This window comes from Aphis gossypii, chromosome 1 (assembly GCF_020184175.1).
Source record: "Aphis gossypii isolate Hap1 chromosome 1, ASM2018417v2, whole genome shotgun sequence".
NCBI classification, from domain to species: Eukaryota; Metazoa; Arthropoda; class Insecta; order Hemiptera; family Aphididae; genus Aphis; species Aphis gossypii.
In genome coordinates, this window is record NC_065530.1 from 47,979,968 (window position 1) to 47,997,165 (window position 17,198).

Genomic DNA, 17,198 nt, shown 5'->3' on the forward strand with positions numbered 1-17,198 from the left:
TCTATGTATAAATACATACGCATAGTCTCGACGATGACGTCAAACCGTCAATGGCAGTGGATGTAAATCGAACTCGGAAAATGTCAGGATAGGGATGATGGTGGTGCGCGCGATGTGTATAAGTACACAACAATACAGTGAAATGGATTACGCGTACAAACATCTGTCAATTTCTCCCATTGGGCAAATGGTTTTTCCGTGTACCTATCGTTCGGCTGTTACTTTCGACTATACTGTGTATACATTATATCGCACCGAGGACGAGGACCACTCTCTGAAAACACAGCCGATGCACCTCCCGTGCGCGTGTATTTAGTCTGTGATGCGTGTTATTGCAAGTCTGCAAAATGTAGTTTAATACTAGTGTAGTGGTAAGTACGGGAAGAGGGTGCCGTCAAAATAATTATCACCAACATCTTATTATATTATGTATAGGTATTTAAAGCGCTTATTTGAGAGTGGGTAATTATGCGTAAATATTATACTATAATATGTATAATAAGTGAATATGTATGTGAAATTCGTTCGTAAACGAATATATGGTTCTCGATATCGCCACCTTCCATTGGACGTCACAGTCTACACACAATCGAAACTATCCTATGAGTAGACATGAAGTGATTGGTATTAGCCAAGAATGAGCAATCATGATGACAGTATGATTAAAATTTTTACTAAATAACATTATCGTGGTATAAACATTAGCATGTTAAGGTAGATAGGTATATATGCAAAATACGGGAACACCGGACGACGTTTCAAACCCCCAGCTAAACCCAACCGAATTGTGTGAATAATAACGGCTGAGGCTAAAATATTATCTGCATATTATTACACGAAAACCACGAAGAAAAAATAATTATGACTGGTATATAATATAAACTATATAGATTAGTTAGTCTCGTGCGGGAATATAAAAATAATAATTACAGTAATAATATTACAACCTGGCCTCGCGTGTGCTCGCATATTGTACACGTGCAACGAGGTCGTGATTTATCTACGGTCCCCAGCTGATGTATACATTATATATATAAATATATAATATATCTACGCGGCAAACACGTGAGTGGAGGTACAACCGGTGATGGTATATACCGTTTTCCCTAACGGCCACAAATCCATTTGACCAGAAAAGCGGTGTGCACGGCAGTAGTTATAAGGGACGATGGTTTTCGGCGTTCAGGCGAACGATGAGGGGGTGGACCGTAAAGGGGTAGGGGCGAGCAGCTGCTAAGCCGTTGCGCTGAAAACGCACGCACACGCACAAAACACACGAGCGCGTAAAAAATAACCAGAATACACAAGAGCTCGCGCCCGGACGATTCTAAATAATGGCTTTAGGTTTGTTTCTTTTATTATTATTACTATCACTATTATTATTATTATTATTATTATTTCGTTTCACCACTCCTGCACATTTATTTAGTTCTATATGTCTGACCCGTTATATTTTGTTTTTCGCTCTCCTTTGTCCCGGTGTCCGAGACAAAAGTGTTGTACGCGTAATATTGAAAAACGACGATTTCGTAATATTTTTTTGTTAACATTTGGTCGCCTCGTAAGCGTTTCTAAAGCGCGCAAAAAGGCCGAAGGACGCGCCGATATTATTGAATATATCGCGAAGAAAACGATAAGGAGAGGAACGAAAAAAAAATAGAAAACCAAATACGGTGACGCAGCGGAAAGTAGAAAAACAAGTTGTATAAACGGATTTAGGTGCGCGCAAGTTGTGGCGACGGAGAGGAATCTATGTGTTTGTGTGTATATGTGTGTGCCGTGTTGTAACGATCCCGCGCGTTGTGTCAACAACCTCTAATGGACTAATGTATGTGTGTGTGTATGCATACGAATACACTTTTCATCATATCTGTGAAAACAAGAAGCGACTGTGATAATGGAGAACGCGTGTTCCAAAACAGAGTGATTTCGGTTTTGTCTGTGTGTCTGTGTATTATATAGTAAGTACGCTCTATCATCGCCGCCGACGGATTTCAACACGCAGACATCCACACACACACACACAGTTAAGCTCTCGAACACATATTCATTCTGTACAGCCACAGCCAGTGATGGGTTTCCATTGTGTTTAATTGTTATTAACGCACACGCGCATTCAGACGGTTATCTCTAAAAAACAGACGACTAAAAAGTCTGGCGACTCTACCTACAACGGCGACGACGACTCGTACGGCGGCGCGCGAGCGAGTATTTGAATAACTGCGGCGGCGGCGGCGGCACATGTTCTATATACACGCACACGCGCGACGTAATTAGCTAAATATTTCCACCAACTCTTTGCTCGGATATTATAATAATAGTGTATAATAATATTATATGCGCGCGCTTTGTTCAAACAATGCGAATACGACGTACACATTAATTAAATTCGTCCACGCCGTTGGACTTAGAGGCTTGGAAAAAAAACAAATAAAAACAAACTTCACCGAGTCTTGTCTGGAATAAATAAGTAGAATGAATTAATATATATATATATATATATAAATAAGACTAAGTACCTACCGCCGGAATGGTAAACTTTATATTTCTGGTGTAGCGGGGTGAAGTAAAAAAAGAAAAAAAAGAAATTAAGTAATAATGGCCAAAAAGTATATAAATTAAAGAGCCGAAAATGAAATTATCGCAGCAGGGGGTTTCTGTGGGTAGAGGTGTGTGTAGATAGCTGCTATTTATTTGCCACCACCGCTCTAACCTAATTAAAACAATTTCTTGGCGGTGATTTTATTTTTCTCTCTTTCGCTGTATTATTACTATCTCTCTTTACGGGACTTAACGCATTCTATCAAACTGGCCATTTGCCCGAACTTTATTTTCCGAACGTCACGTGATTATTGGAGATAAGGACTATTTACAACATGATTTATACAATGTAAAACGTATAATATTATACCACTGATTTTTCATGAAACGAAACAAATGTAAAAGTTTCAAAACAATATAATCATATTAATTAATATCGGTCGATCTCCGTGGGAAATTTCATTAAAATATGGGTACGCTTAATGATTATTATGTTTATGAGCAATCGAAATATTTCACTAAAGACTTTAATAATATAATCAACATAATATTAATGCGTTTGTTTAGGGAACTATACATAATGTTATATGACATGTCCATTCGCGTTTTATAGTGCTATATATATACATATATTGTTTTCAAACACGAAGTTCCCCACTATTATTATATTGATTTATCAAAAATTACCACATACCATAACATTACACGTTTGGCCGAACTAGAATTTTAAACACGGATCACGTGTATTCTAATTTTAATCCCATAACATATAGTATGATTTTGTTGAAAATATATTATTAAATTAATCACGTTGGAGAATCGATGATTTATCTTCAAGTGTGTGACATTTGAGATCCTAACGATTGAACAGCCACGAAAGATATTGTCAAACCTCATCACCACCATAGTCTTTTATCAATACAACAATACATTGTACACTTATTGTATTGATTTGAACTGAACGAATGATAAAAAATCGGTAGGGAACATAAATTTTATAGAATGAACAGTGAATACTTAATATAATATGTGATTTTATTATAATTACGGTTGGAGGAATAAAGATGGAAATTTTTTTGAAAATAATCGCTTGTTTTTGTCCTAGGTAAAGATATATTGTTTTTCCCTAAGTTTGTTGAAATTCAGTTTCTTTGATAATTCATCACAACCGATCAGAAAGATTATAATAATATGTCATCGTTTTCGATATTCGCTTGCTGTATTTTTGCATCAATTCGATTTCGATGAAAACGGTTCCAAAACGAAATTGTTTTCAAGTATAAAATAGTAATAATATTAAATATGTAAATACGCTCAACTGAAATTAATGCGGGCTGCACAGTTTGATAAAATTATAGATAATATTCATCTCATACGGTTTATAATGATAATAATAAATAATAATAATAGTGGTCATGATATTCGGTCTCCGACCTGACCAATAGCACTCCACAGGACACGACCAACCGAAAGCGCCCACAGTGGTTTCGACTGCGTTGACATTGGGCCAAAGCGCAAAGGAATACAATACGCTGGATACCCTTGTCGTTTCGTTCACCCACGTGAAATTATCCAGCAACTATTTCGTTGTTTGACTTTCTCCTTGTTGTTTTCTCCGCGATTTTGAGGTTATTAGCAAAAGCAGAGACTTTTCCTCTCCTACGCACTATACGATTGGCGCGAGGGTAGGGCTGAGGGTTGTGAGCGATGGGGTCGGTAAACCGGTGGTAGACGAGAAACATTAATAAGTAACAGCGGGTGTGCCCCTTGTGTGTGACGTACGCCTTAGTAGAATGTAGGTGATATTTATGTGCCGCCTGTGGGTATTATATTATAGGTAGGTTTAGTCGCATACAAACTAGTCGAATTCTTTTCCGACCCCACAACTACTTTCCCAATACACTTACATTTTCTCCTAATTGCACCGCTCCGATATTACGTTTAATTTGATTTCATTAACGACCTACTGGAACACGTATATATATTATAAAATATATCTCACGACTTATTGCTTCACCAACAAAACGTAGACAGTATATACACACACACACATATAGTTATATATCTATATACTTTAATATATACGCATACAACAAAACAGTAAACAATGTGAATTCCCACATACCAATACAGTTATATCAAAAAAAAATCAATTGATTCCACACCATCGCCAATAGGACCCCACCGCGTCGCCTAAACTATATAATAATCGCACCCGTCGTAAAAATGGTGTATATGTAGTTATTATTATTATTGTGGTTCTGGTTTTCCAAAACTACCTATATACAAATATAGAGCTATATATAATAATACATGAAATGACAATAATAATGACTCTTTCAAAAAACAAATAAATTGTTGAAAATTAAACCCACGATATATAGGTATATACGCGATAGTTGTTATATGTTTATATATATATATAATATACATACTTATAAGTCGTAGCGATAATAGGCGTCACGCGATCCATAATCGACATAACTTCTAAACTTGGAAAATGTAATACTTATAATAGTAGGTATAGTTTGTTATTTTCTTTAACTACTTTGAAAACAGATCAAATAGTTTTATTTCATTAATTATACTACTATTGTGATCTTTTTTTTTTTCAAAAGAAATATTTTAAAAGTTCAAAAATTGGTCAAACTTTTCTATAAAAAAATAAAACATTTAAAATGTATTTATAATTTTTACATCGTAATAAAATTTATTTGGTGGTGAGATGTTTAATATTCAAGAACTATGAGGCCATCGTGTTACTATATTAATGTTTAAAATACATAAAATATAAAAAATAATGTTATATTATAATATGAATCTCAATAACATTTATTAGTTACCTTTTTATGATACTATATAGTATATATTGCACAATTTGAATGTTCATTGCAATATGATGAGAAAATATAAAGAATTTATTAGTTGTTTAAAACATAACAAATGGTTACCGATCCTTTTACAGATATCAATCTGTACAGAAATGTTAATAAAGAATTACGAAGAAATTAAAATAATCAATTTATTTGTAAAAAAAAAGAAGATAAATTTTACGAAAACTGTAGCCTGTTTTATTATTATTTTCTTTTTAAACAGTAAAAACAAAATAGCTTATTAACAATTCATATAAGGTTTTAAACCTTTGGAAACCGTAAAGACTCATTGATTATTTATTATTTACATTTCAAGTGGTAAATTATGTTCAAGTCTTCAATTTATACTTTGTATCTAAAGTTTTAACGTATCATGAACAATAACAATATTATATATTAATAAATAAAATAAGATATAGAAGTTTATGTCTCATTAGAAGCGGGTGAATATTTTAATTTATTTAAACGATTTCCAAATTTAAATTAAATATTTATTAATCTGATTATTGATTGTAAATTTACATTAGTATTTAGCAATAACTAATTATAAATCATTTTATTAAAAATAATATATAGTATATAGGTTAGGTACATATTATTATACATTGAAATTATAAATTTTCTCTATTTTATCGTAATTATTACATTTTCAAGTCACTAACGAGGAAAGGCAGACTCCATTAAGTGTGGATAATTAACATTAGTGTAAACGAATCTATTAAAATGTTTGTTCTTGCTAACAAAATCGCATGATTAAATTATATTAAATACGTCTTTATAAATGTATACATGATGTATAAAATATTGCACGAAGGCATTCGATAATCGACGTACATTTTCTTGGAATACCTAACGAACTAAATAAAAAAACCTTTTCAAGTGTAAAATTAATCAAAACTATATTCGTGTATTTCATAAAACATGAAATAATATTATTCATGTAATAATATAATTTATACTATAACTATGTAACTTTGTAGCAACAACAGATGAATAGTTAAATATAAATTCACTATTTTTGGGATTAATTCAACAAAATGGTGAAATGTGATTGTTTCATGTGTTTGTCAAAACCAAAACTAATTTTTTGTAATGCATAATTTACCTAAAAAAAATTAAAAAATAAATAAATGATAAACAATTCGATTGCGATGTACGAGCATTTTTTTTTCATTCACCAATGTCCGAAAAAACTGCTAACACTCAACGTACGCGGTGGAGAAGAAAGTCGGTAAGAACGACAGCGGTTTATGTGTTAGGTGCAGAAACGAGTGTGCCGATAGAAGAGAAGCAACCGATGGAGATATTAATCACGGAAACAACACTGGTCGCACGTCGAAATATCTGTCGGGTATACATCGAGGATCGAGGATTGATTAATGGGTGCGGAATACGAAAATCTTTCGCGTTTTGTATGCCTGGCCCAGACGTAGCCTGTCAAATTATCGTCGAGGGCTTCCTTTTTGCAGTTGAAACGACGCTTTGTGTATAAGACAATCGTTTTCAATCGTTGCCCTTTCGTCTGCTCCGATAGTCCGATGTGCATTTATCTTATTTTTTCGTCTCCCCACCGCTCGCAATCACCGCTACCACCTCACCTTTTCAATACTCCCCTCCGCCGCTTTTAAAACCTACCCGTCGTACCTTTAACAGGATGAATTACGGATATTTCACTCAGATATAAAAAGGACAAGAATGGAGGAAATAAGGAGAAGAAAAAAACATAAATCTCTGATAGATAATTGATCTGCGGGGTTGGGAAGGGTTTTATGGTGCGCTCGCTGTGTAATATAAAATACGTACTGAACGAGCTCGGGGTCTTGTTGAACAAATTTATGTTGAAAGGGCCACTCCATTTTAATCTACTATAAATCCACCCCTCTCACACGTGCACGTTGCAAATATACGCGAAGGTAACAATAGTATATACAGCAAATTGATATTGTCACTGCCATAAGTCAACTGTAAATACCTAACTATAATTATTCATTCAACGATACTAATTTAAAAATGTAAGAAGTTTAAAAAAATTAAAGATTTGATATAAAAAGATAATGATTTAATTTATACTCTACGATCTAAAATCGTGTTTTCGTGGGAATTAATTTTTATGTTATAATCTAATATAAATTTCTTTTATTTGATATTATACCATAAACGAATAAAAAACATAAAAACACGAAAACTATGTATTTTAAAATAGCCTACATTTAGAATAAATTTAAAATCGCAAAACAAACAGATAGTTTATTCAAAATGCTAAATTGTATTAACAAACTAGGATTGAATTTTATTAAAGAGTTCCATTAATTTGATTCATATAGATACATTTTATATTTCGTATAAATGCAGTCTACAATACAAAAATTATTTTTAAAAAAAATTGTTAATCATTTTTATTTTTATATGCAACTTTATAAGTGTAGATAAATACATGTCAACGAAAGAAACGATCAAATAAAAAAAACTGAAAATAGTTGTGAGCTCTTGTGTCACATAGGATGAATAACTATAAAAACGAAAAACAGTTCTATAAATTGGATTAAAATATCATGGGACAAAACTTCAACCGTCGTCCGTCAGAAGAGTATAGCAGCCAAAATATAACATAAAATATTGTTTATCCCGTACTGCAACTCCCGGGCGCCAAACAGTCAATATGCATTATCACTGTAGAACTATATACTAGTACGCTAAACAAAACTATTGATTAATATAGAGCCGCAAAGAGTAAGAAAACATTAAACAACACCACGCACAATACGGTCGCACATAATATAATATAATAAAAATTGTTTAGTATTTTCTTATAGTATCTTTTGTATTTGTTATGTATAAAATATAAATATAAAATATTTTATATTGTGTTATATAAATATGACTATTGTTCATAATATATATTGTGTATTTTTTACATAATTGTATGTCTATTTAAAATGATATGTACTTGCATAAAAAGGTAATCACACTGTGTTTTGTGTTAGAATACGCAAATAATAATTTTTTTCATCAAACATATCAGTAAATAACACATAAAATACAAAATATTTTAAGAAAAGAAATGTACAAATACTAGTGATAATATTGTCCATACGGACAATTTAAAATTTAATATTCTTAAATGCTCTTTAGGAAACAAAACCAAGGTAACAACCTATTTTTCCACTGTATCCAATATTCCACCAATGCGTTTTTTTCGCGTTAGTGGTAGGAAACGAGGAGATGTTTCCCGTAAAAAGAAATTTAGCTCAACCCTCTCAACACATTCTGTATATAACTAACGCATACACACACTGTATTGATTCCTATGGTTTTTACCAAAAGCGACCAATGCTTTAGGGGTGTGCAGCACATCTCTCTCGCCCACTATGGCTGCTTCTCGCTCTATCACAGTACAGTTTATGGTTCGGAAAAAGCGAAGGAGAACGGCACGATAGCAAAGGCGGCAGTGGTGGAAATGAAGCGTAGACCCCGGCCCCGTTGACAGCGGAAGACTAATGACCAGCCTGGGCCGTTTCGCCCTCGCCGACATTTTGCATCGCGCGGATTGTCCCTCTTGCCACGATAAATATTATATTATTATATACGTATTATACAGTATCTTTTATATTAAAAAATAAAAATTCATTTATATTATTTTATTATTATTACTTATTATATTCGCCGCGTGCATTATGTTTATTGTTATTTTTCGTGTGACTATTATATTATTTCGCTAAAAACTTTTTTGGTTATCCCACGTCACAATTTTTTATATTAATTTAATTTTGCACCACAAACGCATTTTATTCGGTTATGATATTTTTGTTATTATCATCTAAAAAGAGAGGCGACCAGGACGTTATAGTTATATAAACGTCGTATACAGATATTATTATAATAGGTTTCCATTTAAAACCCAAATGTTAATAATAATAATAATAATAACCATAATGATTTACGATAAAGAGAAAAAAACATAAAGAAAACATGTCACAACCGTGTTATTAGACATAAAAACGTCGTTTCGTGCCAGAATAATTAAAAGCCTCCTATCGGGGTAAGCGTGTATACGAACTAATACGACGGTACGAGATTAAGGAGGGGACGAGCTAATTTTCCGGAGTGAAGCACCGAGATGGTTTAATCCTGAAAACAGGGCCGAAATTAAACCTTAAATCTAGCCAAATCTCGGTGAGTTTCTTAAGTATTTCCCCTCCCATTCATCTCTATCGCACTCATTCACTTACTCAATATTTCTCTCTCTTTTTTTAAAATCCTTCCTGCGTTTTCACTTATACAAATCTTCGTTTTCGTATTTACGATCCGCAGACGAAAACGAATAGTGGAAATGGAAAAGTACTTATTCCAATTAAATGCGAAAGCGCACTGCCACTGCCAACGAAATCCATTCACACACGAAGTATAGGTACAATCACTTATATACATGCCAACTTTCTTTCCCCAATTTGGATAAACATAACTTAAAAAAAAATCCAAATCGTTTAAATTTATATAATATTAATAATATATAGCACACGTAAATATTTTTGCGCTTTAAAATTCACTTTTATTTTTTCATATTATACATAAAAATAAAAAAAATAGAAGAAAATAAAACATATTAACTGGAAAAATAAATATAGATACACAACTGTTGAGAATTAAATTGGCTCAGGATTGACTGAGGCGCTGAAATAAGTTAATAACCAACGCACCCTACGAATTATACAGCCTTGAGGATATTGCTTTTTCCTTAAAAAGACCATTAACTCCGATCGAGTTCCTTTTATTTCAATCAGTAATTTATCGCCTATACAACCGGGCCACTACGTTTTCATCCCAAGAGCCAACGCCAAAATGTATAATCAACATAATTTATAGAAAATCTCAAAAATAAAAAAATAAAAGAAAGAAAGAAAGAAAGAAAGAAAGAAAAGAAATACTTATAATATTCCATTATTTCAACGGAAAAATAACGTTAAAAAATTTAAAAATTGATACACAAACAAAAAAAAAAAAAACAGTAAAAAAAAATTCTCATCTTTTTTTTAAGAAGAAATTGTGCTTAAAAATCAGACCAAATCGCAAGATTTTAGCCGATATTGAGTAAATTGAATTAATTTTAAACAACTTATTGTTGGCTGAGCTTCTGAACTTAAAGTTTTTAAGAGAAGGGTGATTTTCAATAAGTCAAAACTTTAAATCAAATGGTAAGAGAAAATGAACAAATACTTTTAAGAAAATAACATCAAAGTTTAAATTGACATATTTTACATATCAAGAGTTGAATAACTTAGTTTATTGAAACATTGGATATCATATTTCCTAGTTTTTCAAACGGAGAATAAAGAAAACTTTAAAGCACACGTTCGTTTTAGATTATCCCAAAGTAAATACAATTCCGGTCGCTCAACACCAATTGTGTCACTTTCAAACCTACCGAATTTCAAAACAATAAGGCTTTATTGTAAAATGTAATACCTAGGTATTAATAAAAAAAATTACAACGTAAGAAATATATTTAATTTAATTTTGTGCTACAAACAATAACACTTTCGTTAAACGGTACATAAATGCATAATTTGCGTAGGTACGTAGTATCGAAAATATTTTACAGCATAGTTAAATGGACTATATTATATATTTTTGCTTTCGAGTTAGTAAAATGAACGTCATCAGTTCATGAAAAATAGGCGGTGGACATTTTATAAATTTATGTGCTATTTGACGTGCAGTGTTCCAACTTTGCTTCCGTCAAGCAGTAGACGCCCACCTCACGAGGGTGAAAAATTTAACGTCATACACACGGATTTTCTTCTACTTCTATCTTTTTCCCCTACAAGGTCTTTTATATAAAGCGACAAGCATCGAGAGCGAAGACGGGTAGCTCCGTCATAATTCTTATAGGTGCTGGCGCCGCCCTAAGAGACGCTTCGTATAACATCCCTTAATAGGCATCCTTATAGCGGCTCCCCTAGTACGCTCATTATTCAACTCCAGCCTTCAAAACGGAGAATGTCGCACGCGTGAATGTACGTGAAGTGTGTGTGTATGTATGTAAGGATGTGCGTAGGTGTATATTCGTTTTTTCTTTCCTCACATCACGCCTGCACTATCACACGCGATGATTCAACCACCTCTTCTTATCCCACAGTAGCAAATATTATATTTTTTTTTCTCTCTTACCGTATTTCTGCTCTTGTTGGCCAATAATCGGACGTGGTTGTGTAAATCTGACGATAAATCAAACGCACAACAAATTTGTCGGTAGACGTTTTTCCCTCCCATTTATTTTATTTTTTTTTTTTTGCCCAAAACCTTTACGGCGATAAAAAAAATATCATTTCTTGGATTTCTTTCTCAAAAAACAATATATATATATATACACACACATTTATGAACGCTTAACGGATAGCAATTTCTCATGTCCCTATACCTGCCTACATACGATATAATAATAAGGGCTAAGAAATAAACCAAACTTACCTCTGTGTCGATTTGTTTGTTTGTCGAACATTAACATCGCATCTTCAATCTGAAACACAAACACGGATAAGATTAAACACGGAGAAACAATACGATAAATATTTTGGTATAATCTTATACAAAACATGTGTATACCGGGAGTTTTATCATTTACAAAATTTGATAAGTTCATTACACATTCTTTGCGTTACAGAGAGATTACAAGCACGCAACTAGATATTAAATAATATAAAATACGATAATTTACAGTGGAGCAGATAGAATAATATAATAAAGAAACGGGTATTTTTTTAAGGCCAAAATTCTCAACTCTATATGTTTATACGGTTATGATTCCATTAACATTTATACATAATATAATATAGTATGTTATAATATTTTGTACAGGTGTTTCATTTTGCTATGCATTATCATCTGGTCGAATGAATTTTTTTTTAAGCTTGTTTGCTAGTAGGTCCAATGAACACCTGATAACGATTTTGACTAAAGTAGTGGTTACTTGCATATGTGTATTATAGATACACGATATAAATGAAAATAAACGTTAAAGATAATAATATATTAATGTCCAATTATTACCTATAAATATAAATAAAATATAAATGATTGAATTTCTTCAACAAAATTCTTAAATAATATAATATCCATACTTTTTTGTTTTAATTTATAAATTGTTAATTTCAATTAATACGAAATGATGCAGGTTTGAGTTTTTATTTTGTATTGGAAGTATATTAATGCAAAAAAATGTATTTATAAATGACCAGAAACCGATTCGTTTATGACTTGACAGTAAACTCGATATTATGAAGATAATACATCGCTCACTAGAGAGCCGTTCACAATAATTGGTTAATGGATGAGATTCTAAATAAGCGGTAGACAAATAAGGTTACAAAAGTGCCCTAACTAATAAATCACGGCCGCGACGCCACCAAGTTTATTAACAAACTGGCTAAGGAGAAATGGAAAAATAAAATAAAACATTTTACAAAGTTCGATGACATAAAATCATTCACATGATAATAATATTATTATATTATATAACGTTAAGTTTTATTTCTTTCGGCGAATTACCAACCATCCGCAACAGCTTTCACAACACTTTTATATAGAGAAGAGCACTGTAGCAGTTCCGACTGGCAGAGGTTGTCAAACTGTATCTATTTTCAAGAATGCGTGACGCCAAAAAAATAACGCTTAAAAGTTTAAGGGGGAGGCGAGAATTAAATGCCAAATAGCGTAAGATACCATAAACATCTATATAATATATTGTGTTATAAAAGAACTTTTGGCCTCCGCTAAAAGGTTAAGTGAAACGAGTCAAAAACTTCCGAAAACCTTCGTACTCAGGAGAGGTGAAGAGATAGTAGGGAAAAAATACATCTAACTTCATCGGTGTTATCAAAATGAAGGAAAAAATATAATATAAAATATACAAGGGGAAAAAATTGCATACAGCTCTCTGGCCTTCCAAGTGAATTCGAGTGTACGGCATAGAAGCTGTGGTGGACGATGGCGCCAAAAGTCTCTGCTGACCCGACTTTTTGGTTGAAGGGGAGAAAAAAAAATATAAACTTTATAATAAATGTTTGTTTTGGTAAACTTTGAATGTGTGACTACATTCATTCAACCGTTCGATTTTTCGGCTCCGTCCCGCCGTTGGTACACACGAGTCTTGCTTCGATGGCCGACCGACTACAGTTAAGCTACTAACAAATTATTTGTAGAACAGCCAATTTTTTATTCAATATAGTATACTAAATAATATATACTATACAATTGATTTTCAAATATTAAGAGATCTACTCTAAACATTTCTCAGAACATCAAAATTATAATTATATAATTATTATTAAGAAAAGATAACTGGGTCTCGCTGAGATTAAAACTCGTGTGAAAGCCAAATTAAAGTATAATACACTAAATATAATAATTGATTATCATATAAAACACGAATACAAATATTAATGAAAAATTGATATTCGTAACTGACAAACCAATGTAAGCATGTTAAACAAACGGTCTTACAATTATTGATTTCATTTTCATTTTCACAAAAAGATAACCAACGCTTTATTATGCGATTATTATTTACAAAATCCAATTGCTAGAGGTGCTTTTGATAACACGTTATTTATTACAAAGAAATAATTTTCATTTAAAGTACGGTCCTCGTTTAATGCCGAGGGGTATTCATTTTTTTTATTTTCATAATTTACACTAATACGCTTGCAGACGATAGGTACTAGAGAAGTTGTTTAACTTTTAAAATTTATTGGTTTAATTTTCTTAAGAGGATGTAAATCGTGACTTCCAGTGCGATTTGGGAACTTTAAAAATAATATGTATAGAGAGTAAGCGTATAACTTTGCATTTCGTAGTAAGTTAAAATCTAAATAATTTAAGGAATAACACATACAAAAGTCACTTCGAGTATCATAACTATACGTCTTGGATGCGTTATTCAATTGTTTCATAGTAACTTAAAAATGTAATAAGAAATATTTCCAGAAACTAATTAAAGCCAATTACGTACAAAGGACGAGCAGTAAAAATATATATTAATATAAACTAAACAAAAAAAAATGTTTTATATACTGTATCAAACTGTTACATATTTTTAAATTTAAACTATAATAAATATGTGCAATATATAAACAATAAGAATATAATTTTTAAAACAGATAAAAAAAATAAAAATGATTTAATTAAATTACTTAATCTATACTTACAATCAAATATTAATCTACACATTTTGGTAGGTATCTTTTTTAATTTGTTTTCTATTAAATAAAAAGTCTATATAAAAATATTCTATGAAATTGCAAATTATGTAAATATAACTTCAAAAATGAATCTGATGTATGATAATCATAAAAATTAAATTATTAACTTTTATTATGATTCAATGGTTGTACAGTCAAACTTTATTTTTACATATATAGGTACCAGACTTTGTTAAGTATATTTTTCATCAACGAAAAATATTAAGGACATGCATGAAGAAATAAGAACAGCCCTAAGACATTAAAAACATCAGCAAAAAACAGTCAAATTCCTTCCATCACAAGTGTAAAAATAATTATGCTGATATTTTATATAGTACATTTCTGGCTCACTGTATACTGCAGTATAGGTAATCAATTTGTTTTTTTCTCTTCGATTGATACGTATTAAACTAATGTTTTTGTTAGTCTAACATATTTTTCTTATAAATAAATGTTGAATGTTTTTATTATAGCTATAGTAAATTATTCAGCTCGACAATTAAAGATATATAATTTTGGTTATTATTAAAAGTATATGAATAAGAAAAAAATTTAAATTGGTATTATACAAAATTTATTCTAAGATTTAAAAGTGCAGTTTAAATATACATAATTACATAATGTTGAGAATTAGCATAAATTATGTAACTACTTTTAACACGACCATGTAATAACTTATAGTAAAAATTATCTATATTCTATAGCATCAAAAATATAAGTAAGAAACCATAAACGGAAAAACATAATTTTCCTAAGAGGATTTCAATCGTAGTTAATAGCTCTATTTATCTATTGCTTTATAGCTTTAATAATAAGTTAAATTTAAAATAATGTCGATCTTTACTATAAATTTCATATTTTATCAAATAAGTTTAAGCCAAAAACTATGTTTGTATAGATACTGCAAGCGTTAAAATAATAAGATAATAATTGAGAAACAAATTATTACATTAAATTGCTGTCGTGCATTATATTGTACATAACCAAAGAGATATTCTTCGTAAATTTTAACAAATACCAGTTAATTTAAAATTGATATGCGTAGTAATGAATACAATATAATATTAAATGTTACTTTTAAGAATGAGAAAAAAATTATATATTGTTTCAATTGTTTTTATTATTATTATTATTATTATTACTATTTAATTTATTATAAATACTCAAAATCAATTAATTATCTAATACTTCAGTTTCTTATCTATGTAAGGTATATTTATTAATTTATTGATTTAAAATGGATTGGTTTGCGACACAAATGCAAATTATAAACGAACACAAAATAATAAAGGTACAACGGTGAAAAATCTAAGAGGAAAAAACTGTATTATACAATTAATTGTCTAATGCTATTATAATTAATTATTACCTAAATATTATAATATTTACATACTATGAAAGATTTTTAAATATTATAAATACATCGTTCAAACTTTTACAATGTGGTTATCATAATTTACATTTTTTTATTCTAAATCATATACTAATTACATGAGTGAATATGTAAAATGTACATTCAACATTTATTTTACTAATTATAGGTAATCCCTATAATATGAAAATACATTTAATGCAGTAACATAAATTATATTTTCCTTATTTAACATATCTGAGAGGGTCAACATTTTCTCATTTTGCGCAAGTTCAGTAAATCTACATTCAACTCAGAGTATTACATGATAAATTCCGTAACCTACCCCTAGTAACCTACGGTAGAAAATATTCCCTACCCCCTCGAGAATAGCGTGTACATTTATTAAGTGTGGGTAGTTATTACTTTCAATTGAAAACACACAGATTATAGTTAGTTATATAATATAATTGAATATTTTAGAGATTCTCCAAGGACACAGGGATGGTCTTCGCGAAATTTTTATAAAACTAGAAATTATCTCTTCCGTGCTGTGAACACATTTTTCGTCCCTCTTATTTTCACTAAACAATGATTATATTTTTTCCTCTTCTCTTGTTTTTTTCAACATTATTTTCCTACCGGAAAACAAAGGAAATCCGGTCTCCCAAAGTTCCTGACGCCAGTTACTCGCTGTGTCCCGAAAACGTTATCATTCAGTTTCCGTGCCATTGAGCCGATTTTATTGTGCTCGGTGGTATCAGTATTTTACCACCTCTGTTCTTACTCAAACTGCTTAATGTTCCCTGTAGGTCAAACTACAAGACTCGTTTAAAAGAGTACGAAAAAGAAACGAAAAACGGTGTATGGAAAATCTTTATGGGTGTGAAAACTTTATCAACAATGAATATAATGTTCTTTTTTCTCACCCCGAATTTCAATTTCTAACTCATCTACTGCTGGTACCAAGCCAAATTCTAAAATGGTGTGAAATTGTGGGTAGACTAAAGGATGGTGATAGGAGTAACAAAAGTTGGTGTGTATAAAGTTTTGACCCTTCCTCTGCCACATGCAATAAGAAAACCGCATTGGCACTTGGGGACTAAGTGCTTGTGTCGACGCTATTAATTTCCGACGTATACGTATATAATATGTTTGGGGATACCCTTACAGATTATAATCACCATAGAAATT

General features: G+C 31.2%; 1 protein-coding gene across 8 annotated transcripts in view; it reads right to left on the minus strand.

Annotated features, from left to right (window-relative positions):
• Nucleotides 1–17,198, minus strand: part of LOC114131383 (RNA-binding protein Musashi homolog Rbp6) — a 368,433-nt gene that overhangs the window by 69,116 nt on the left and 282,119 nt on the right. For all 8 annotated transcript variants that reach the window (XM_050198728.1, XM_050198726.1, XM_050198727.1 and 5 more), the window contains one exon: nt 11,883–11,931. In XM_050198728.1, coding sequence (XP_050054685.1) covers nt 11,883–11,931 — 49 coding nt within the window. The remainder of the gene's footprint in view (nt 1–11,882; nt 11,932–17,198) is intronic.